This window comes from Lissotriton helveticus, chromosome 8 (genome assembly GCF_964261635.1).
Source record: "Lissotriton helveticus chromosome 8, aLisHel1.1, whole genome shotgun sequence".
NCBI classification, from domain to species: Eukaryota; Metazoa; Chordata; class Amphibia; order Caudata; family Salamandridae; genus Lissotriton; species Lissotriton helveticus.
Genome location: NC_136069.1, coordinates 1011623312 through 1011648235, shown reverse-complemented (window position 1 = coordinate 1011648235; position 24924 = coordinate 1011623312). Strand labels below are relative to the sequence as shown.

General features: G+C 44.1%; 1 protein-coding gene across 1 annotated transcript in view; it reads left to right on the top strand.

The window, feature by feature from the left end:
• The first annotated feature begins 258 nt into the window (after positions 1–258).
• The window catches only part of PHEX (phosphate regulating endopeptidase X-linked), a 1501811-nt gene continuing 1477145 nt past the window's right edge, over positions 259–24924 (top strand). Inside the window, exon 1 of the mRNA XM_078657844.1 lies at positions 259–520. Within this exon, the coding sequence (XP_078513970.1) occupies positions 397–520 (124 nt within the window). The 5' untranslated portion in view covers positions 259–396. The remainder of the gene's footprint in view (positions 521–24924) is intronic.

Sequence of the window (24924 nt, the reverse complement as noted above, 5' to 3'; positions counted from 1 at the left end):
GACATGCTGGGAGCAGCTGTGCAGTAGCAGGGCAGCTCTGGACTCCAAGTGGAGTGGCCGCTGCTGCAAGCCATTGCATCACATGGAAATCAGCTGAGAAAGGGACTCGTAAATAAAATAGTCACCGCGCGCCCTGCCAATCCCTAGTTACGCTGCTGCTCTCCTCTAAAGCTAAAGAAAACACAAGCAGGCTCGATCACTGTTTTTTTTTTGCTGGGAGCGAATGAAACAAGAGCCCCGGGGACAGAATCCGCAAGTTGTAAATGAGAAAAGCAGAGAGGGGGCTGGCTTGTCTTAGAGGTGGTCTGGTTAAAGCCGGTGCCTCCTCCAGCAAATCAGTAACCAGTGGACCAAATCCCTCTCAGCAGTGCTTTCTGGAGGAGCCCGCTTGGTGCCATGGAGGGCCAGGAGATGGGGAGTTCTACGCCAGCCAATCAAAACGCTCCCAGCAAAGCGACACGGATTGCCCTTGTGGCCTTTGTGTGTGCCACTGCGGTGCTCGCTGCAGTCCTGTTTTTAGGTATGTTGCTTTATGTTATGATTTGTTATTTTGAGCTGCATCATGTGAAGTTACATTGGTCATGCTTCTGCAGATTTCATCACAGTCAGACAGTAAAGTTGATGGAATTGTGTGGCAAAAAATGTTGATCCTGTCAACATGGAAACGCCCACAAATTCAGTACAGTGGTTCCACTTAAAGGCCCTAATAAATTCCAACAAGACACAGCAACACCAACAACAACAAAAAATCAGAGAAATTGAAGATTTCCCAGAATTGTATTTTTGTGGTACTCTACCTTTTCAGATGAACGGTGATGACAATGTCTTATTTTGTGTTTGGCAGCGCTTTTGCTTTTTTTGTTTCTTTTATTTTCCACAAAGTTGTCTCGTCTGTTGCATCTGTGTGATTCCAAACCCACCACCACGCTCTCCGATTGCTTGGGAGACTCACAGTGACAAGCATTGACTGGCACGTGTGTGACCCCAGTGCCACTCACTTATCAGTCTCAGCTGAGGAAGTTGCTTTTTACCTGTTGTGGGCCTCAGATTCGAGGCAAGGTAGACTGACTCCTTAGCGTGGCTTCTGGAAATCATTTAAGTTGTTAATTTCAGTTGTTTGAAAGTTCTTTCTAATCAGTTTTCTGCACATAGCGCTTCAGTGGTATGGGCGGGGCAACCACTGGAATTTCACTGCGGGCTTTTTGGAGCTATAGCTGTTTTCTCAGATTTGTAGACGCTTGCGGTTGTTTTGTGGAGACTTACAAAGACTTGTGGGACTTGCAGTATTCAGTGTGACCTGCTGGCCGTACATAGCGTGATTCACTCACTCTCTGTTCAATCCGAAAGCATCTGAAAGTAATGTTCTGAAAAGCATAACTTTCCACTTTTGTGCTCCAAAGCATCTTATCGCTTTCAGTACAGCTGGAGACAATTTGTCGGAATTGAAAATGCTTAGAAAAGTTCTCCAGTCTGCCTTCAGAAGTATACATTGTTTTCATTACCATGCCTCGAGGGACAAGGCCTTTATATATACCGCGTGGATACATTAAATGCCTGTACTTATTTTGTGCCAAACGGATTTGCACAGACTGACGTAAATTGGGATTTTATAGTCCTTGTTATACGTCTCATGTTATTTGAAGTATGTTTCTTTGTGTAGGGCGGCAATGTGCTCTGGTGCGAAAGTGCGCTAAGATTTAAAAAAGGGCAAACATGAGGGGATAGGCTTTCAAATCAGCACATGTGGAGTGAAAATGTGAATGCATGCATTAACCGTTATCTGGTTAATGGCTAGGGCTAATGGGGTCGTACAAAATACTCTGCTGTCGGACTTTCCCACCCCCCTCCTCCGGGTGGCTAATTGAACGCAGATTTAATCATGACACCCAGCGGGACTCCTGCTTCCTGTCTGCAGGCAGGTCGGAGGTGAAAGGTCTCCACCATTTTAGCCTGATTGAGGTATGACAGATCATTAGCTAGTGAGGACTGAGCCAAGGCTGGCTGCATTCAGAATCAAATTTTCTCATTTTGTATATTACCACTGACCTCAAGTTAAGTCTCAGATGGCTTGATTCAAAATCATGTACAGAACTCATGTATAATATATATATTGAATTTTCATTTTAGCGGATTCACAAGCATAGAAATACATGACATTATAGATGTTCGTGTCCATTTTTGTGTCCAACAGTTACTTCTCAGTCATGAATGAATGTAACAAAATGTGCATTTGCACATTTAAATATTTTTACAAGTGGATAAACACTTTTCCCCACAACTCCAGTAAGCACACGAGTGTTTAGAGCACAGAACTGACCTTCCATAAAAAATGTAAGCTAAGGATATTAGTAGGGTGGAAAAACATTCTAAGTGCATTTAAAAATACAAAAAACCAAAGCACACAGCAGCAGACCAAGGTTTAGCACATCGACTTCTTCTGTTTCCTAAATTCGTGTGGTGCAACCACTCTCACCATCCGCTGCCAAGGATGTCCGTCATACAAAAAGTTTTACAAGAAATTTGAGAGGTGCACTCAATGAAGTCAATAGTACAAAAAGTTCGTACATTTTGTGAGTCTTCTGTTCCTTCTTTAATGGGTTCTTTATTTTCTCTTTTTAAAATACACAGGCACAGCCAACGCGTTTCATTCCCTTTAGTGCCTTGAGAATTTCATCAGGGCATTGAATTGGATCATCTTAATCCGATGGTCCAGAATATGGTTGCACCTTCAGTGTCGGTGCTGCAGGAGTATTGTCAACAGTATAACCCTTGTGTTCCTGGATGGTACGGAAGTGATGTACAAGGAATTATTTCGGAACGTTGTTCCACAGTAAAGCAGCAATGGTATGTAAAAGAGAGCACAAAAGTTTGTCCTGGTCCCCGTTAACATGCGGTCCATAGCGCAAGCGAGACTCAGTAAAAAGGGGGGGGGTGGGATGTACTAGTTAATGACTGACATCCATACGGGTTGCCAAATAGTTCTTGAAATGTGGGACCTGTAATAGGGTCTCCGCAGCTTCCTGCTCCTCCACCTGGAATTTCCCCGTATGGATCCCTAGTGTGTAACACCAACTCCTGTTCCAAGGCGTTGGTGTAAAGTGAGAACAGGAGGGGTGTCAAGCCGCACCCCTGCCTCACGCCCCGTTCTACATTGAATGGGGCCGTACACTCACCCTCTATTCCATAACAGACTTTTGATGTAGCTCCAGAGTATAACTGCTTTAAAACCTGGATAAAAACAAGGTCGACCTTTAAATCATTTAAAACACCCCACAGCTTATTATGTACAACGCAATCAAAGGCGGCTGTGAGGTCTACGAAGGCCAGATAACATTTTCCTGTTTTGGCCTGTGTATATTTGCTAATTAAAATGTTGAGGTTTAAAATCTGCTTGTTTGTTCCTACCCCAGCTCTAAAACCACACTGGACATCACTTAAAATACCCTCATCTTCAACCCATGCCTGTAGTCTATCTAAAACTATCCTGCCCGCTACCTTCATTAAAGAATCCAACAAAGATATTGGACGGTAGCAAGCAGGATTTTCGCGGTCCCCTTTTTTAAAAATGGGGACGATGATGGATTCGGACCATGTGCTTATAAAACCTTTGGCCCAACATGCTTGTAAAACTCTAGTTAAAATTGGGCCCCAGACCTCCAGATTTGACTTGTAAAGGTCAATTGGTATCCCATCAGGGCCAGCGGCCTTACCACTCTTGCTCCTATTGACAGCGGTCTTTATATCTTGTAGTGAAATATGAAACTCAATGGGCGAAAAAGACTTGTTTGCCCTATCAGTATCGTGAATGTGGATTGTGTCTTCGTTTAACCTCTGTATTGAGTATACGTTACAAAAAAAATCAAACCATACTCTCTCCTCAATGGCCACCTCAATTGATGGTGCGTCTATATTGCTGTTCAGGAATGGTGCATTCACTGCTGTCCAAAAGTTCCGACTTTCTTTATGCTCAACTGCATCGGTAAGGTTCTGCCAAGCCTTGTCTTTCAGCTCTTTCATCCTATTTTTTCTAGCTATATTGTACGTCTTCCTGCAGGCACTAATCTCATCGCTATCCCTTACCACTCTGTGTAGGGCTTTCTTTAGAATTGAATAACTTTTTGTGCACTCGTTATTAAACCAGCCCTTCTTAAGGTTACGATTACGGGGGCCTTTGCTGTCTGAAGTCAATACATTTTTAATGTAGTGGTGGGGATAGAATCAACGATCCTCGAGTTTACGCACTCAGTTATACACGAAACAATAATGCTTCTTCACAGGTTTTTCTTTATTTGTTTGTTTTTTGCGACCAATTCTTCATTCATTGGTACATACGATTATTTCATATTCATTTCCTTGCGAACATAATGTGCTCCTTATGTCGCCATTTTAACAGTTAGCTTGCATTTATCATCACCCAATGCATTTCGGGTCATAAACCTCGACCCTTCGTCAGGGGTCTGTGAACAAGGGATAAGACAGGACCAAGAATTAGATGCTGCCACAAATGTCATAATGTCTAGGTGAAATGGTGAACGAAAACGTGAAAAAATGGAGAACCGGGATGCAGAAAGAGTATATAGCGGTGTCTAAAAGGTGAAAAGGTCGATTCGTGAATTAAATGGAAAAACGGCGGTGCAAAACAAACAGATGTATAACTTCAGATGGATATAGTAAGTAACCCAGTGCTCTTTACAAGTTGCGAGTGTGTACCAAACAGTCCCAGTCGTCAATATCACAAAAACTTACGGAATAGCGGCAGTAACCGTCAACCTTGAACGAGTCTCGGTGAACCTCGGTGTGTAGTGGAAAGTGCAAGGAGTATTTAACACGGGGTCATGTGATCGGCAAAACCACCAATACGAGAATGGAACAAAGAGAACCCAATAGGAGTGGAGTATAGAGAGACGTGTGTAGTCAGAAGACTCTGATCACGTGATATGAGTGTGAATGCTTCATAGGGAAGAGGGTATCGAACGTAAACAATAATAACAAAAAACATGATAATAACATATGAAAAATGGAGCAAATGAAACATATTGCAAAATAGACGGACTGAATAGGTCAGAAACAACAATGCTGCTGGTCATTTAAAGAAAACATGAATGTTCAACACGGTCATTCATCCCAAAAGGATGTGTCGAATTAAGTTTTTTAATCCAGTGGAATTCTGATCGTAGTCTTTGTTTCAGTGGATCCACGTCAGGGCGTTGTGGGAGAATTTCCAGAACCGTGAATTTGAGTTGGGATATCTGGTGTCTTGCTTCTATCCAATGGTTAGCTAGGGATGATTTCATGTTAGACTGACGGATATTGCTTTTATGTTCAGTTATACGTGTTTTTATTTTACGCTCGGTTTGGCCAACATAAACTTTCCCACAAGGGCATTTGATTGCATAGATGCAGTTAGTGGTGTCACAGGTGCTTGTGTGATTCAGTTCAATAGGATAGCCTTTAGTTGGATGAGTGAAAATTTTTCCTGGCATAACATTATTGTCACTGAATAAGAACGGAATACATTGCTACAAGCTCAAGCAAAAACTGAAGTCAAAAAGACAGTGTGTGTACTCAAATTTTCCACGGAATCTAACAAAATTAAGGGTATTGTCAATAAACATTGGCACCTAATTCAATCTGAACCTGACCTCAAAGACTTATTCAGTGACAAGGTCACATTTGCGTTCCAAAGATCGAAGAACTTACAAGAACTTTTAAAAACACGCAAGAAAGTAAACGCCAATTGGAAAGGAATGCTCAAGTGCTTGAATTGCATTCATTGCAATAATGTTATGCCAGGAAAAATTTTCACTCATCCAACTAAAGGCTATCCTATTGAACTGAATCACACAAGCACCTGTGACACCACTAACTGCATCTATGCAATCAAATGCCCTTGTGGGAAAGTTTATGTTGGCCAAACCGAGCGTAAAATAAAAACACGTATAACTGAACATAAAAGCAATATCCGTCAGTCTAACATGAAATCATCCCTAGCTAACCATTGGATAGAAGCAAGACACCAGATATCCCAACTCAAATTCACGGTTCTGGAAATTCTCCCACAACGCCCTGACGTGGATCCACTGAAACAAAGACTACGATCAGAATTCCACTGGATTAAAAAACTTAATTCGACACATCCTTTTGGGATGAATGACCGTGTTGAACATTCATGTTTTCTTTAAATGACCAGCAGCATTGTTGTTTCTGACCTATTCAGTCCGTCTATTTTGCAATATGTTTCATTTGCTCCATTTTTCATATGTTATTATCATGTTTTTTGTTATTATTGTTTACGTTCGATACCCTCTTCCCTATGAAGCATTCACACTCATATCACGTGATCAGAGTCTTCTGACTACACACGTCTCTCTATACTCCACTCCTATTGGGTTCTCTTTGTTCCATTCTCGTATTGGTGGTTTTGCCGATCACATGACCCCGTGTTAAATACTCCTTGCACTTTCCACTACACACCGAGGTTCACCGAGACTCGTTCAAGGTTGATGGTTACTGCCGCTATTCCGTAAGTTTTTGTGATATTGACGACTGGGACTGTTTGGTACACACTCGCAACTTGTAAAGAGCACTGGGTTACTTACTATATCCATCTGAAGTTATACATCTGTTTGTTTTGCACCGCCGTTTTTCCATTTAATTCACGAATCGACCTTTTCACCTTTTAGACACCGCTATATACTCTTTCTGCATCCCGGTTCTCCATTTTTTCACGTTTTCGTTCACCATTTCACCTAGACATTATGACATTTGTGGCAGCATCTAATTCTTGGTCCTGTCTTATCCCTTGTTCACAGACCCCTGACGAAGGGTCGAGGTTTATGACCCGAAATGCATTGGGTGATGATAAATGCAAGCTAACTGTTAAAATGGCGACATAAGGAGCACATTATGTTCGCAAGGAAATGAATATGAAATAATCGTATGTACCAATGAATGAAGAATTGGTCGCAAAAAACAAACAAATAAAGAAAAACCTGTGAAGAAGCATTATTGTTTCGTGTATAACTGAGTGCGTAAACTCGAGGATCGTTGATTCTATCCCCACCACTACATTGTTGTAATAAGGCACGGCCAGACTACGTGTGACGTTCACGCACCACCACTATCTGTTGAACTTTTAGAAAAACTTTGAATACTGAGTGCATAGGGATTACACTGTTTCTCTTGTCAATACATTTTTAACCACCTCAGTGATGCTACTAAAGGTGTTTAGGACTTCCTCATGGGTAGGGCGATCACTTAGACAAATCGAAATTGGATCTAATGCTTTATTGACAATAGCTTTATTTAACTCCATTGTATCCCAGCTCGCCCAACGGATAGTGTATCAATTTTTGTGGCCTAGCTCTATATTCTTGACCCCGTGATATTATTGTTTGATTTACCATGAGCTGGATTTGTAATAGCTATTCTCACACTTAGTGCCAAGGGATCACTCATGACATTTTGATGGATGTCAAAACTTTTAACGGTTGCGTGGCAATTTGGGATAATAATAAAATCAATAATTGATTTAGTGCCTCTTCCAATGAAGGTGGGTCCAAACTCCACTTTCGGTGTGCATAGGCAATTAGCGAATCCCAAATCGCGTTTAAACATGATCTCATAAAACAGTTCCCCTTTATCTGTGTGTTGAAAGTGGAATGGTGGATCGTCATTATCTAGAGTTAAGCCACACTTCCCTAATTCAGCAAGCGGGCACAGGCTTATATTAAAGTCACCGCCCCAGATGGGAATTTCCTCGAATTTGCCGTTCGAGTTTAGGCCGGCGATGTCCCCACTTAATTTCTCTAGTATGCCTCCCAACTGGGCTTTTTTTCTGCATTATTATAAAAGTTAACCACAGCCAGGGTGCTGGTACCATCCCTATGAAGCAGGACGATTTCATAGTAAATTTCAGAGCTAACCATTTAAATAGTGTATGCCCACAGCAAATTAGTAATATAGATACATCGCCCCCTTTTGGCCTTCCACTAGATGATTGAACTGCGGGGGTATGATATGTTTTATGCCCATTGATGTGTACACAATCCGTGACCCAGGCGTCTTGCAGACATAAAAATCAAATTTACAAGTAAAATTCTGCCAGGCCATGTCAGTCACTTTGCTCTTTAATCCTGCGACATTCCAGAATAGAATTTTACATGCCCCTAGCTGTAGGGCGTAGGTTTTTCTATGGGCCCCCTCTGGAACGTCGAGAGCGTTTGAGATGCTTACACCTTCATCCACACACACTCGTCGAGGGCCAAATCCTCTAAAACAGGCTCATCTATAGTTTCGATGGCAGCAATGTTGCTGCTCCCGCGTAAATGCACATTTGTTGGTTGTCAATCGCTCTCATCTAGAGTAGTTAGGAGGTCAAATCTATTTGACACAGGTAAATAGTAATGGGGGCCGTCCCATACGTGCCCAGCTTTGTAATTACCGGTTGGTAAAAAAAGCCCAGTGGGTAGACTTGGATGCCAGTGTTTGGTGGGTTCATGTTATGCATTCTAGTTAGAATTTCCCTCACCAACGCTGGTGAACCCAGCGAGAGAACTATACAGTCTCCTTCATAGAGTTTACTGTTATCTCCCACCCAGTCTATTCTTCTCGCCATCTTGAATTCTCTAAAAAGGGCAGGATTAGGCCTGACCTAGTTTCCACCCAGTTTATGGTTTTATTTCAAGGGCTTGTCAAGGTTCCAGTGTTGTTTGGGGTAACCAAGGGACATTAGCTAAGATGATTGTGTACGGGTGGCTGCTGGTGGAAGGTTGAGTGTTTGTATGCTATGTTCTTTCCTAGTATCGCTATTAGATGCTGCTGATAATCTCCCCCCCTGCTGCCTTTTGTCCCTCGATATGAAACCATCCCCGCCCCGTTCAATAGATCTATGTCCCTTAGCTTCTATTGTAGTGGCTATTCCTGCAGTCACAGGGGCGTAGTGACTAGAAGCCTGGCGCCCACCCTGCTTGCTTGATATATGTGGTCTAGTTGATGTTGGTGGAGTAGTTTTCAGGGCTACTTTTCGTGATGCGTCTGATGGCCCAATGGAGCCTGATGCGTTGCACCATAATCTTGTGTGGGCTTGTGGCGATCTGCTAGAATTTTATCTAAACCTATTTCAATTTTATCAAGCCTACTCGCGAGCATGTTAATAGATTGTATCATGAGCGCTTTTAAATCATTTAATTCAGATTGCAGGTTGATCTAAGCATTTAGAGAATCGGGAAACATTTTCTTCCCCTCGAAATACATGTGGTAACCGCTTCCTTCTGTATTTTATTTTTAGCTCCCAGCATTTTCCCTGTTGTCTTTCTTGATTGAATTTTGATTACATTCGGGATTGTTGCCGGGGTCGGATGTATTAAAGCTGTGTCTAGTATGATTTTATCGGCTACCATTGAGTTAGTTGTATTAAGGTGTTTATCTAAAGATGGTTGATCACTATTTAGTTCCTCTTCGGAGATGTCAACAGTAATTATCTGCGCGCACCCATTCTTTGCTTGGATAGGGATAACGTTTTTAGAGGGGTCTTTCTCGCATGCACTTTCGCCACTTATTTCACATATCGCTACGGTATCTGTGGACTTTTGTTGTAATAGTGACAGACCTGTTGTGTCATTATTTAGTGTTTCTTCTACCGTGTTTATCTGTTTTTCTAGTTCCCCAACAGCCCCTGTTAGATAGTTCAATAGGGTCATATTGACTTTCCTATGCTTACTGGGTGCATTTGAAGTATGACTAGTAGCCTGTTTCCTTTTCCCCATCGTGATTATAATTCCTGAGTTTGGGAAACTACCACAGAAAAGGCCTCGCTAAGCTAAAGCTAAGTGCTTTAAGCAACCCACTAAGAATAAAGTACAATATGATTTGAATAAAGTGGCACGTGCTATACAGTACAAATATATCTGTCGCATAAAAGGCCTCGCTGGCTGGGGCTAAGTGCTTTAAGCGGCCCACTAAGATTAAAGTGCAATATGACTTGAATAAAGTGACACGTGCTATACAGTACAAGTGCTTTGAGCGGCCCACTAAGAATAAAGTGCAATATGCGTAGTCCTTGAGAAAAGTGGCACGTGCTATACAGTACAAAATAAATGTCACAAAATTATTCGTAAACCCACAATATCAAACGTACATTGTTAAGATAAAAGACAGTTAAAACCAATAAAGTTGGCAAGTAGAGGGGGTAGTAAGACCAAAGATATTAACAAAAAAATATCATTAAGGTGCACATTGCAATTAAGAGTAATAGTCACTAAAGTCTATGATAGATCAAATATGGGAATCTGATACTCTAATCACTCACAGTTCTGGTTACGCATGAGGTGGTGGGACGGAAGTACCTTTCCCCTGGTTCCAATTTTCGGGGGGGTCCTAGTTGTTAGAGGGGGGCCCTGTCCTGCCTCTTTCTGGCGTTGACGGGAAGGGACGGGCCCGCCCTTGTCCCGGGCTTCGCCCGGCGCGCGTCCGCATGCATTCCGCGTGGCGGAAGCTGCTCTCCGCTTTTCAAGCGCCTCCTGGTGCTTGCTGCTGGGGTCGGTGGTGAGCGCCACAGGGGGAGTGCTGGGACTTGGAGTCCTTTGTGGTTGAAGGAGTAGGAGCGGGAACGAAAGCAGCGAAGATCCCCAGTAGTTGTCAGCAGTACATTGCGGTCTCCCCAACCGGTTGTAACATGGTGAGTGTTCTCCTTAATGCAACGGTATTCCTTTGTGCTTTTACGTTTAGTGTCAGTATCACTATCTGTCTGTTTATTTGTTTGTCCTCCCTGCATCCTTTTTCCCGCTGCTGCTGCCCCTGAGGGCCCGCCTCCTCCACAGCCAACCCCACCTCCCAGCCCATCTTCCCTCCCCCTCCCCTACTTAATGAGGGTCACTGCGCCCTGAAATCTGCCAGCAACAGGACCCCAGGATCGCCGAGGTCCCGCCGATATGACTCCGCCGCCCTCCACGCACTCAACCCCGGAAGACACACCGGCTGCCAAAGATCCACACCCAACACAACCCACGGACAGTTCTCTTGCAGACTCTGCAGACGAACCTTCACCATCGACAGAGCCCCTATGACCGCCGATGGTCTACTGAATGCCCGCAACACCGAAGCCCTGAAATGCATCTTCCTCCACATGCGCTTCCTATACAGACAAGCCGTAGAGATCTGGGACCTGATCGACAGCCTTTCATCTAATGTTGCATTCTTCACGCTAACCTGGACCAACACCACCTCCAGCCCCGACGTCGCCACCTTCAACCCCGACGGATACAAGATCCAGAGAAAGGGCCGCCTCCAGCGCCCAGGAGGAGGACTTGCCATCGCACACAAGACGCCCCTCCGACTCTCCACTTCCAGCACAAACGACCCCCTCTCCAACACAGAACACCTCCATTTCCAGATCCAGACGACCCATGCACTCATCACGAGCAGACTCGACTATGGCAACACCCTCTATACTGGAATCAATGGAACTCTTCTACACAAGCTCCAAACCATCCAGAACGCCGCAACCATACTCATCTTCAGAACCCCATGACATGAACACATGACCCAACACCTACAAGACCTCCACTGGCTCCCCCTTGAGAAGAGAGTAACATTCAAACTCCTCACCCATGCCTACAAATCCCTCCACAACATTGGACCCAAATTCCTCAACGAGAGAGTCTACTTCCACATACCCAAAAGGAACCTCCGCTCCGCCGGCCTCGCCCTGGCAGAGACCCCTCGCATCTGCAGAAACAGAGCAAGTGGAAGAGCTTTCTCCTACATCGTAGCCAATACATGGAACGAACTCCCAGCTAACATCAAATGCTTCCTGACCCTGCACACATTTAGGAAGAACCTCAATACCTGGCTCTTCGACTGAACCGGAGCTGCACCCCACCTCCCCCCTAGCGCCTTGAGACCCTCACAGGTGAGTAGCGCATTTTATAAGCCCCTGATTGATTGATTGTGGCAGGCACCTTGAGTGCCTGCCACAGGGTGTAGGGATGAACACAACCTCCATTTCCCTCTGGGAGCTTGTACTATGGCTGGTTTACGGCCTTAGCAGAAGCTCTCATAGTGAAATGTGAGTATGCGACCCCGACCATGTCCGGTCGGATCGTAATTAGGCCGTCTGGACCACTGACCGAAGGTCGGTCGGTCCCAATTCCGCCATGATGGCGGTCGGTGGCAACTCTGACCAACATCATAAATGGCCCCTTTGTGTCTGTCCTCCACTTTCCCAATGCAACTCTCTTGCCCCATTCCTAACCCTAAACATACCCCATGTTTGCAGATTTAGTTCTATAGCAAGTTCAACTGTATATATGTCCACATATCCAGATTCTATGAATCCAGATCATAGTTGTACTTCAAGATGAAACTGTTTGCGCTCTGAGATGCCATTTTATTATTGCAAAATGTTTTTGTGACTCATAGATGGTTAAATTGATGTTTTTTTAAAAGAGCATGTCTCTCAAAGTCTGGTAGATCGTCATGTAAAGTTCAGGAACTGAGGCCTGTTAATATGAATGGGCTGGGCCTGTTGGTATCCATGGGTTTGGACCCACTAGTGTATCATAAGTCTAAGCCATTTGTAAGAAATTCTGATATTGGTTGAGGGGGTGGAGGCCCCACTTAGGCATCAACCACAATTCCTGTTAGGGCAACCCTTAAATAGGCACTAAATTAAACTGTAATTAACCTTCTGGTAGCTTGGCACAAAAGCAGCCAGGCTTAACTTTGTGGCAATGTGTAAAGTATTAGGCAGCACATAAACAGTAATAAATTGAAAACACAAGAAAAATCTCAAACCAATTAGAGTACATTTTAATTTAAAAAAAATGATACCATAACGACAAAAATTAATACAAACAGGGATATTGAATTTGGGAGTTTTTTGTGCAAATATCGCTAAGAAGCAGAAAGTGCAACTCACTGTTATCTGGTCACGCTGGACCGAGGGAAGTCACAAGTTCAGGTCGACTGGGATGAAGTGTGGATCAAATAAAAGGACAAGGTTATTCCCATTGAAGAGTTACATTCTCGAGTCCGGTGTGAAGAGTTCCATTCCCGTTGGGGAAGACCGTGAGGAGGAGACTTTTGGCGCGAAGAGCAGGTCGAGCGTCGCAGATAGTGTTGCTGTAATACGAGGAGACAGTATTTGCTGGAGCTTCCTGTTGGTTAATGGTCGCGGATGGTCGCTGTCGGTAAGAAATGCAGGTCTCACGTTGGTGTGAATCGCGGGCTGTCACTGTCAGCACAAAGAGCAGGCCTCACTAGAGGTTTGCGTTGGCGATCATGACGGGTGGCCGAGCATTGGCACAAATGGGCCCTTTTGTTCTTACAAGGAGCCCAAACTTCAGGAGTTTCAATTTTTTCTTGTGAAGGAGTTCTCACTGATGCTTGCCAGGAGTCCAAGATCCGTGGGAAACCTCTTGCGAATCAGGACTCACTCAAGCATAGGCCAGCAGCATGGCTCAGGTAGGTCCAGGCAGGTTCAGTTTCAGCTGATCAGTTAAGCGGTTGAAGGGAGGCCTCCAGAGCTTGTGTCCCTGTAGCTCACACAGGAAGTCAGGTAACAGACCCTTGGAGTCACCCTGGTTACCCTGGGATCTAGGCAAGCAGGTCCACATTTCCTTCTTCAGACAGCAAGGCAGTCCTTCAAGCAGCAGGGCCATCCTTCTGGCAGAGGGCAGTCCTTCCTCTGAATCTTCGACAGATCCAGGAGTGTTCTGATGAGTGGTTCTGAAGGTCCTCTCTTTGTCTGGTGCCAGCGTTTGTTTGGGTGAATTCCTTGACTTACCGCCAAAACTGGTTTGATTCAGGCTCTCAACTGTCTAGGGTGACAAAAGGCAGGACAGGCCTGAAAGTCTGGTGTCAGGCTTCTTTGTGTGTGCCATAGGCAAAGCCCTTTCAAGTGTAAATGAGTCTGGGTACAGTCCCTCCCCCGCGATCACAGCCATGTGGTCCAGGGCTCTTCAAAAAGGTGCAGTTGTTTGAGACAAGAAAACCCCAACTTTCTAAAAGTGGCATTTTCAGGATTGTAAATTAAAATCCGACCTTAATATTAAAGAGTTTTTCAAATTACAATTAATTTGAGTATAATTTCTCTATCTGCTCCCAATCTGAAACTATCTCTTATTACAGCCTTACAACAATGAAAACAACCTTAGGAATTTTTCACTGCCAGGACATATAAAATGTAAGTATATGTGTCCCACTTTTTAAATACCATGCACTCTGAGCTAGGAGCCATTAGGACCTACCTTAGGGGTGACTTAGAAGTATTAAACAAGCATTTACAATGCAATAGATCTCGCAATCAGCGCGAGTTTGAGCAATTGACATTGCAAATAACAATGCCTTTTATTTTTGATGTTGTTTTTAAAACAAATAAAAGGCATTGTCATCTACACAATGCCAATAGCTTAAACTCACGTAAATGCGAGACCTATTGCATTGTAAATGCTTGTTTAAACTGTGCCCTACTGTCCCTCTTGTACAGTGAGGCAGAAAGGCACAGAAAACCTAGAACGGCCTCCGATTCTCTGTCACCACCAGATTAGCCTTAATAGCTGTTGTGAGGGCATGTGCTGTCTACGTGCATCACTAACACACTCTGCATAAGATGCAAACACTTTAAGCAAGCTCTTAAATCATCCTGGCATAAAGATCGCAAGAGCTAATGTTCCGAACCAGGAAGTAACGTTTGAGTGTGAAACTGCTTGGGTAGTTGAGCACACACAACTCCAGACCATCAATTAACAGCAGTTGGGCTGGTGTGAACAACTTATTTATCTCTTCACACTATTTGTCGCAGATGCATCAGGATTTAGAGCCGAACTCAGAGCTTTTACTAGAAAGAAAACACAATGGAGGGTCTCAAAACATTTAACAGAATAATGTTTGCCATACACAAAGCAAAATTTTAGATCCATTCACTCTCGAATAATATAGTATCCAGCAGGTAATCTCTCAATACAAAGAACAAGCTGTCACCATTGCACGAATGAAAAAAGAAAGTGCTTACCGACTTAATGAAGGAGACAGTGTAACGCTGCAAGTAAAATACCCGGTCCTGATGGGCAGTAACAAAAGGAGACAGGGCGGTAACAAGGCGGAATTAAGAAGCCTCATTATCAATCGGAAGCCAGCATTTACCATGGACGATGATGCCAGCCAACGAAAAATATGGGTTGAGCTTCCACAGAACTTCCACATCTGTCCCTACTATAATATGCCTCGCAAAGCAATGGCAGCTCTGAGGCATGTTTTTAAAGGCTAAGTTAGTGAGTGGCACAATGAGTGCTGCTACCTACTGCTAGTTTTTAATTTACAGGCCACATCATGGACAAACACCCTGGACATTCTATGTACATCCATAATGTGACCTGCTCCCAGGGAGTAAACATCTGATCCCTAAGCTCATAACCCACAGTCAAGGAATGCTCAGTATTTTGACTTCCTAAAGAAAGCAAGCTTTGGCAGCAAAGGCAATAGGTCTCACCAATCAGTGGTGTTACCCTGAAACTTGGATGACGCTTTTTGCCAATGCTGTTCTGCATTGGGAAAAAAAAACTCCATGCTGATGTTAGACTGCTCTGTATAGGGGAAAACAAAGCTGCTGCAGCACTATGACGTATGCAAATGCTTCCCTCATCATCCATGCGCACCTATGTGTTGTGACACAGTGGTCAATATTTCCATTTTTAGGAAGAGCCTAGCAGTAGCGCACATGCACTGCTTGCTCTGCGAGGCATGCTGTATTAGGGTATGCACTGGAAGCCCCGCCTACTCTCTGCCCATATTTGTCATTGGCTTGTGTCATTGTCCTTTGAAAATGCTGACTTCTGATTCTTACATAGGCTTGTTAGTCCCTCCTTGGTACCGCCTTGTCTCCATTTCTTACCCCCCATAACGACTGGACCTTTTACTTGGCTCATTACACAGTCTCTGTTATTTAGTGGGTGAGCACTATTTTCTTTAAACGTTGTTTCCAACTCCATCTACAGAACTCCGCAGCCATCTTTTGCGATGTTGTTACTTTTTTTTGTTGTTTGTAATTTTCAGCGCAGTCGGCATTAGCGGCTGCACTCCTTCATGTATTTAATTGGCAGCGCCGCAGCCCGCTTTTACATTGTTGTTTGTTTTTTATTTTTTATTTGCAGACAGGGATCAAAAAACACCGGCTTTGGCAATGGCAGCGGTTTATTTCGGTAGTCTTCTTTGCTGTTTCGTGCATAGTTTATTCCGTATTATGTTTCGGGACTAACAGCCGGCTCCATGATTCTTGCTGTCACTGGATCTTTTCTTTATACAAATGGCCGATATAATTTACTTGTAACACAGTCGATGATTTCAAATAGATGGACACCAACTTGTAACGTGTCCTGTGACATAAATTAAAGGACGGATTAAGAAAATACCAGATGAACTTTAATGTGGCAGATAAAAGAGGAACTGCAGCGCACCAGACACCTCAAGGCACACTAATACATCCCGAGTCTGAAAAGGAAAAAAAATCCTGTTTTCTACTGCTCATCTTAATGGTTTTCTTCCCAAACAATCCTCTCCCACAGCATGGCCGCGCACCTTCATTTATTCAATAAGAGTGACGCTTTCACTTTTGCCCCCTTCTGCTTGAATTGTTGTTTGGTCCGACCATTACTTATCAAGGGCGCTGCAATCACTTTGGGCTCCTGAGCTTCTAAAATAACTATCAGTGCTTAAGTTGTAAAATTTTAAGTGCAGGTGCTCAACTTTTTGGAGGTGGACACACCCACTTGCTTGGCTCCACCGACTTCATCTACTAGCCCCACCAACGTCCTCTATTGGACCCACCCACATCCACAACTAGCACCACTGATAACCAGATGTAATAACCAATCTGAATTTCAGTGTGCGACTCTCTACAAGAAGAAAGATCTTTCTTTCCACCTGTGACTCACATTTCCTGATGGTGAGCTATTAGGGAAAGCTGGGCAGTGATCTGTGTGCTGCAAAATCTGCAGGATGGGGCCCTGATATCAGACAAAGGCCCTCTTCCAACACTACCCTTCCCCAAGTTTAATACCGAACCACCGTTGACAGCTCTCTACCGAACCAGAAGACCTTCCTTCTCAATTGGAGTAGAAAAGAGATTGAGGGACCCACCGATCCTGAAATGTACTTTCAGAAGCAATAGCTATACAAATCTATTCAAAGACCACGGAGAACAAAGGCCAGTCATCAGAGATAGAAGAAGATTCCTAATACCAACTAGATTGAGTCAGAGCCATCAGCACATTATTGAAACAGTAGAAATCACCTATAACAATCGCAAGGCCATTATGGTGTATAATTAAACTTTTATTTTGTGTGCCAGTCACTAACACCTGGAAAGAAAATTATCATTTGAAGTTTCATAGACCCCCCACCACATTCTGTCTATAAATCCAAACACCCACACTGTGCACAAATACCATCTGCAGTCCCTTACACATACCTTACGCATTCATCATCTAAAGGATGTGTGAGTGACTAGAAGCATCATTTACAGGTTTGTTTAACAACTTTTTGTGGTTCACTCTAACAAAGATTGTGGCTGTTTCTAGGGTAGGGTTTCACATCTCTCAAACAACAACCCCATTTTTCACATATGCAATGCTGTAGCCCGGGGACCCATACCTGTGATTAAGTTGCAAAATAACCAAACTAGCATTTCTGTTGCATTATATTGAAAGTGGCCCACCGTAGGAAGGTGGATACCTGACTATGGTTACCCCAGATTTTTTGCCTAGTGTTTAGCTGGTTTTCGACTTAGTTGGCCTGGGATCCTGCTAATCAGGGCCCCATGCTATCTGTTCTCACTGTAAAATGGACTCCATGTACTTTAGGTACATCTCCAATTGGATATTGGGTCACCTTATGAGCCCCTGTATAGTGTACCTTAGATACCCAGAGCATAGGTGCACCCAAGGCCTACCAGGGGCTGCAGCATATCTTATGCCACCCCTGGCTGGCCATCCAAACTGACACAACTGGCTTATCACTCAGCTGGGGCAAGGTCGTGTAATCACCCCTTGCTTAGGTGTAGTATTCCTATTCCTACCATTATATATAGACACATATATAAACCCTAGAGGTCACTCCTATGGCAGGCCTTAACAATCCTGAAGGCAGAGTGCTTAGTTTTATGTGAGATGAGGTTCTAGAATGAGTTAAGCCTGTCTGCAGCTTTCGGAACATTGTCCTTATAGCTGTTCTATGCTATAGCCATGCCATATACTCTTAAGTGCATTATAATCCGCGCGGTTAAATTCTAACTCTGGTTTGGCTTTATCAAAACATTTCGTGTAAGGTGTCATACGCTTTGGAATACTACCCCCTCGCCAGTTCTGGCGACGGGGGTAGCATTCCACCCTTCTAGGGGGAGAAGACATGTTGTTCCTGTTAATCCCGGTTAAAGTTAACCAGAGCCTCAGCATCACAAAATGGATGCTGCTGCCACATACACAAGTCTGACCTCCTGCTTCTGGAAGTCCTTCCAGTGAGGTAGGCTTGGACAATAGGCTTCCTGTCTTGGGAGGTGCTAGCACCTCCCCAGACAGGCCATAGTTTATTGGGGCAGGGAGGGCTGAATGAAATGAGACACTGCCTGGGGCACACAAGGTGTCCCATGCATAGCCTGGTTCAAACCAGTTGCTGGGGCACTCCAGCCCCAGCTCTGGCGCGAAACTGGACAAAGGGAAAGGGGTGTAACCACCCCCTTCCCGGGTCTCACCCATAGGAGGGACCTAGCAGGTAATCCAGCCCCTCAGATTAGTATATAGGTAGGAGCTGAGTCAATAGACTTGAGATTTATCCTGAATTGAAACTTGTAATGAAACTCTGGACCTTCGACATTCTACTGCAAGTAGAAGACTAAAGAATCTGCCTTGTGGTCAAGGAGTGACCACCCTGTGCAAACAGGCACCATCCAGCGATCTGCGGTTTACTTTGTCGATGCTCCTGCTGGAGCCCGAGCACAGAGTCTGATGAGAGCCAGACTTCCAGACTTCCAGACTTCTTTGACCCCGATCCACAGCCACAGCAAAGCTGAGATCCATGGAGGCGACGAGAGATGTGGGACCGGCCATCTTGAAAAGCCTGCTCTTTGCTACTTGTGCAGCTTCCGAGGCACCCTCGAAGTTGTGCATTGGAGATTAAGAAGCCCCAGCCGCGAGCATCATCTGCACCGAAGATCAGCCCTCCACACTCCACGAGTTCTGCGTGGGGCCCTTCTGCATTTTCTGCTTGACGCGTCTGTCTGGTTACTTGCCCATTGGCTAGTGGCCTCTGTGACGACGAACCTTCAAATCTGAACCACCTGCCTAGTTGCTCCAAGTGGGCCCCTGCTTCCCTGCAAAGGAGAAGCCCCATAGACCTTGCTGGTCTAATCCTAAGCGAATATTTGATTCCTGCGTGAGTTGCATTTGCCAAAGCCTGTTGACTCCAACCTGGAAGCCGATACCGCCAACAGGGAGATCCTTCGTGGGACAGTCCGTATCCAGCTCCTGGTCATCGTCGACGCCTTGGCCTACGTGGCTGCAGAGTCAATCTTCATGACATCACCTGATTGCTTCGGGACATCGCCTGGTTCCTTCCTGGTTCCTCCCTGGTCACTGGCTAGTGACCCAGACTCTGCCCCCTCTGCTTTCAGGTACTCTTCATCCTCGATCCGCCCTTGGATCCAACCGGACACTTCTCTCCTGGTTGCCTGCAGCATCTTTTTACAGGTCTCCATTGGATTCAGCGACGAAACCCGACACACCTTGACACCTATGCACCCGGCTCTTGTGGGTGAGGTAACACAAGTACTTCGGTGCTCCTGTGGATATTGACTATCCTAGTGTCCTAGTTTTAAGTAGCTTTCTCCTAGTCCATCCGGAAGTGTCCTAAAAGAACTGGTTTCCAATTCTTACGTTCCCATTGTATCCCTATGGTAACTCGCGTGTGTGTGTAGACACTGCACACACTTCCCGTGGGCCTCCTGCTTCCTCAATATTGGTAGTACAGCATAGTCCCAGCGATTCCCTAGGCCCTGGGCCTATTCCTTGTCCGTGACGTGGTTCTTACACCACTATTTTAGTATATGGTTTTACGTGCCCCTAGGGCTCAACTGTATTTTGTGCAACTTATTGTATGATAATTAAGTATCTTGTTATGTGCTTTAGCCTCTGACCTCATAAAGAGTTCAAAGGGGTTGTGTTTATAATAAATACATATATATTTTATATATAACCTGTGTGGTGTCCTTTCATTTGGTATTTAGGGGCCTACATATGGTAAAACAGCTTGCTTCACATGCTCTCTGAAGTTTTAGCCTAAGACTGCTTTGTACATGCTACCACTAGGATAGCTGGTCTATAAGGTTGACTTTACAACCATCACCATAAGGGTTGTTTGGACTGGTGCAAGGTGCTCACTAGAATAGTGAACATCATATACCAGGTCAACTTCTCACACCCATTGTTCTGCTATCGTTTAAAGATTGAGTGCTCCAAACCAGTTGAAATCCTAATCATGAGTACTATCCCTTCTTGCATAATACTGCACTGAAAAATAAAAGCAATGTGTGTTGACATTTGCCCCAAATAGGCTCAATTTCGCTTTATTCCAGGATCTGATCACTATTACAATATGAGAAGAGTATCAAACTACCATGATTTTCACAATGCTTTTAATGTTGCCCTTCTACATTCCTTCCAACTTAACATATGTGGACACAACAAACCTATTAAAAATCTAAAGGCACACAATCACTAGATTGAAGGGTGTCAATCAGTAGGGCCAACATTTATACTGACATTATGCAGTTTGTGGGTAGTACACAAGAAATGCCACCTCCTTTAAAAAATAAAATATGAAGACACTGAAAAAGATTCATTTTGGCTAACACTTTTGAACAGCCGATCAGGAGCACAAGAACTACAACTTATAAAGAGAACATTGTTGTAATCCTTTACTCAAGCTCTTCACCTTATTTCCTGGGGACAATGGATTCCTGGAAAGGGACAGAATGTATACTTAGGGAAAAAGGAAAACCCTTAGATGCAAAATAGCTGAGAACTGTGAGAATACTCATAAAGCATCAACAAGCAACTTATATATGGTCATTGTAGTTATTGGTGTGCTAACACACAAATAAGCATTTCGCTGCAGCACTCTCACGGTGGTGCATTTTGGACAAACATTATGGATTCATCTATTGGCTGGTAGGATTTAGGGATGTGTAAAGATTTTTTTAAGCATTGCTCTGGACTTTGGCCCACATGCATCAAGCATTTTTGTAGTCGCAAACGGTGCGATTCCTTAAAATCGGCCGTTTGCGAATGCAAAAGTGCTTTTTGGGATGCATGAAGCAATTTTAGAATTCGTAACATTGTTGCGAGTTCTAAAATTGCGGGTGCTTTTAAGAAGTCGCATATGTGCGATTTCTTAAAAGCAATGCATCATTACTTTTACAAGTGGAAATTCGCAATTAGGGTGCCAAATTTACCGAGTGGTTGAACCACTCGGTAAATTTGGAAAAAGTGTTTAAAATGGTGAAAATGTTTTTTTTTCAACATTCATGTTTCACACACACATGTCCTTAGGACATGTGTGTGTGAAACATGATGCGAAAAATACATTTCAGGGGTGCATGGGGGGGTCCTTTGGACCCCCCCCCTGCACCCATGAAATTTTCTAAGTGCCACTCGCAATTTGCTGATGCCTTCCCATTGACTCCTATGGGCCTTTTGGCCCATAGGAATCAATGGGAATTGCGAAAATTTACTTAAGAATTCGGTATTCATTTGGGATTCGGTAAAAATTGCGATTTTTACCGAATCCCAAATGAATACCGAAAATAATGATGCATAGCATTTTGCACTTCTTAATTTGCGATTCCTTATTTTTCGCAAATTAGGAAGTGCAAAATGTTACAATGATGCATGTGGGCCTTTATTCCTTAGTGAAGTTTCCAAATTTTCCCGGTTTAACTATGCCTTCGCAGATGAGCAGATTTTATTGTGCACTGCAAGCTAATTTTCACTATACTATAATATAACTGCCACACTAATCGAACCCATCCAAGATGCAAAATATATGGAGAATTTGTCTCTGAAGGTTTTAGTTTTTCCAAGATTTTTTTGCACAGTGGCAAATGTATGCATGAGACACTGCACATGCACAGGACCCTCCACTACGCTGCAATCTTAGTAACTTTTGATTTGTTAGAGCTTGAAGCCATTTTTCTTCTCACAATCCACAAATTGTGGCAGGTGCATTATGTGGAAAATCCATAATTACGCAAAAAAGACTGTAGTAGCAGAAATGCAAAATTCCAGTGGCCCTGGTGTCAGGCATCATTTTCAGCCAACATGATTGGCTCACCATAAACAGAAGGATAAACCGAAGAAAAATTGCTTATTGGAGCACTTCTGAACAGTGGTCAACGATGAGAGAACAACTGATCACACCCAGGGTCTGAAACTGTTCCAGTCGAGATCTAAGGAGGCCAGCAGCTTGCACCAATGTGGAATCTTGATAAACCAGCCTTTGAGATATTCCCATCGAGGAACTCTGCACAGCAGCACTTTCCTTCTGCCCACGGCACATCGGCTTGTTTTAGGTGTCTAGTTTTAAATGGCACTTAGTCCAGGTAATGGAATGATGCCAGAAGAAAACCAAGGCCCATCCATGTGTCCACTAATAATAAGGAAGAAGTGACTAAGACTTGGACAGAACTAGGCAGCCGGGTCCACATCTTACAACGATCATCTACAATGTGGCTTTTACTCACTTCAAAATTTGAAAACAAGACTGAGAGTTTGATCTGGTTGTGAAAGTGCAGGAAAGGCTGTTAAAGTTTGGAAAATAGAAGCAGGTTGACTGGTAAGAGAATAAAACAGTCTCTTGATCAGCTCATATTTAAGGTAGTATTTACCTTAAAGATAGGAGTGCCACTTGCTGTGGAACTGTTTTTGAAAACTGAAAGAAAAAATACACACATATATACAAACGCACATATACACACACACACACACATATATATATATATATACACACACACACACACGTATACACACACACACACGTCAGCTCCACACTTCGATATTTCTTTTCATGCATGTGAAGTGCATGGTGAGGTCACTGTTTGGGAACTGCTATGCAACTGGATGAATGTTCAATTAATCTAGGTCGTGCTCTATTAGATGTCGGACTTTTAAAAGAACTACCAAAATGAAACGAGACTGGTCAAACAAACAAGAATCAAGAGTCCACAACAGATGAGCTATCCTGTCCAGCTAAAACCCAATCACGTTTACTTCAGCTATCCGGGCGGAAGAATCCTGCTCACCTCATGACCGCTTGAAGAAAAGATGTGTGCTTACTGCCTTTAAAAATATCTTTCCTGCGGATTTCATTAAATAACAGCTTTGGGAGGTCTTGTGGGATAAGCATAGCACCACGAAGCTGATAAAAGGAACAATCAAATCAAAATAGCAGAACCCCTCCCCTCATCCCACCTGACTTGAGTTTGCGGTCTCTACTGCACTGAGCATGCATTCAGGGGGCTGCGGCATCTAACCAGCAGCTGGATTCAAAATACAGCTATTGCAATCCAGAATACAGATTTTGTAGGCAATGCCAGTCACTGTCATGGCGGTGCCCAACCCCATAATCTGCAACAACATCTTCAAGGAAATTCCAGTCACCAGTGACCGATAAAAGAGTCCTGAGTGGAGTATAGGCCACAGCAATAAAACAATACAGATTTGAGATTTTAATTTTTTTAAATGCAACACTATGGGTGATTATTTGATAGGAAGTGGCAGGATAGAAACTGGTATATCTTGAATGGAACCCGTCTATGGAGAATTTAAAATCAAGCAGAAAGTGTCAAAATCTACACCTCGGCGCAAATAAATAAATCTTGTGTTGACCTGGGCTAACTTCCAGTAGTACATTCAGGATGGGCTGGAGAGAGCTTCGCCATGTAGCAAATGCATAAAATAAATGAACCTGCCACTCTGCTATTAACAAACCGCCTCCCATCACATTCCCCAGTGAAAACCGGTCAAAGTGCTGCAGTCTAGTTATGCAGCCCAGAGATTACCTCTGAGCCCACCAAAAGAAGCGTGCACCACAAGGGTAAGTGTCATTCTTGGGCCGAAGGTGGGGCTGGAGAGTATTAGTGAGACACTGGCATACAACTCGAAATGAATGCCACTGCCAAGGAGCTGCTAGGAACACTCGCTGCACGTGGCAGTCTGCGCTCGAGAGGCACCAGCATTCCTTTTTAGGGCTCGGACTCCATCCCCTGAAAGGGGAGGAGTTAGAGAACTAATGTTAAAGGAGAAAAAAAAAGAAGAAGAGGGCCTTGGAGAGAGAAATTCCAGACATTCCTTAGCGTTTTATGTCATGTGGCCAGTGATTCGTCTTCCTTGTGTTTTCTTTTTAATAGGCTTGAAGTGATAGGGTAAATGTTTTGTTCCGCCATTTTGAGGCATATTTCGTGCGTGCTCGCGCAAAGAAGTACATTAATTCTAATTAGGAGCTGTCAGGGTGCCTCCGTTAGTGAATCCAGATGGCCGGGCGCGTTCACAAATCTGCAGCGCTCATTGCGCGCAGCTTCCTTTTCTGTGATGCTGGCGGCAGCTACAGGTAGCTACAGGTGGGGGGCCGTTCACTGCTCACCGAGTTGCACCGCTTGGCTTGCTTGGCGGGAGAACGGCCGCGGCGGACAGTTAGCGGTGGTTGTGGCGGGTACGAGTGATGCTACGATCTCCGCTTACCGCTTGCTGCACTCCGCTCTCTCCTTTGCCGGCGGGCTGTGGTGGGCTGTGGCGGCGGCGGCGGTGACGGTTCTGGTCACCGGCCCCCGGCTACGGCTCCAGTTCTTGTTATTAACTCGCCAGTGTTATTTTGGCATCG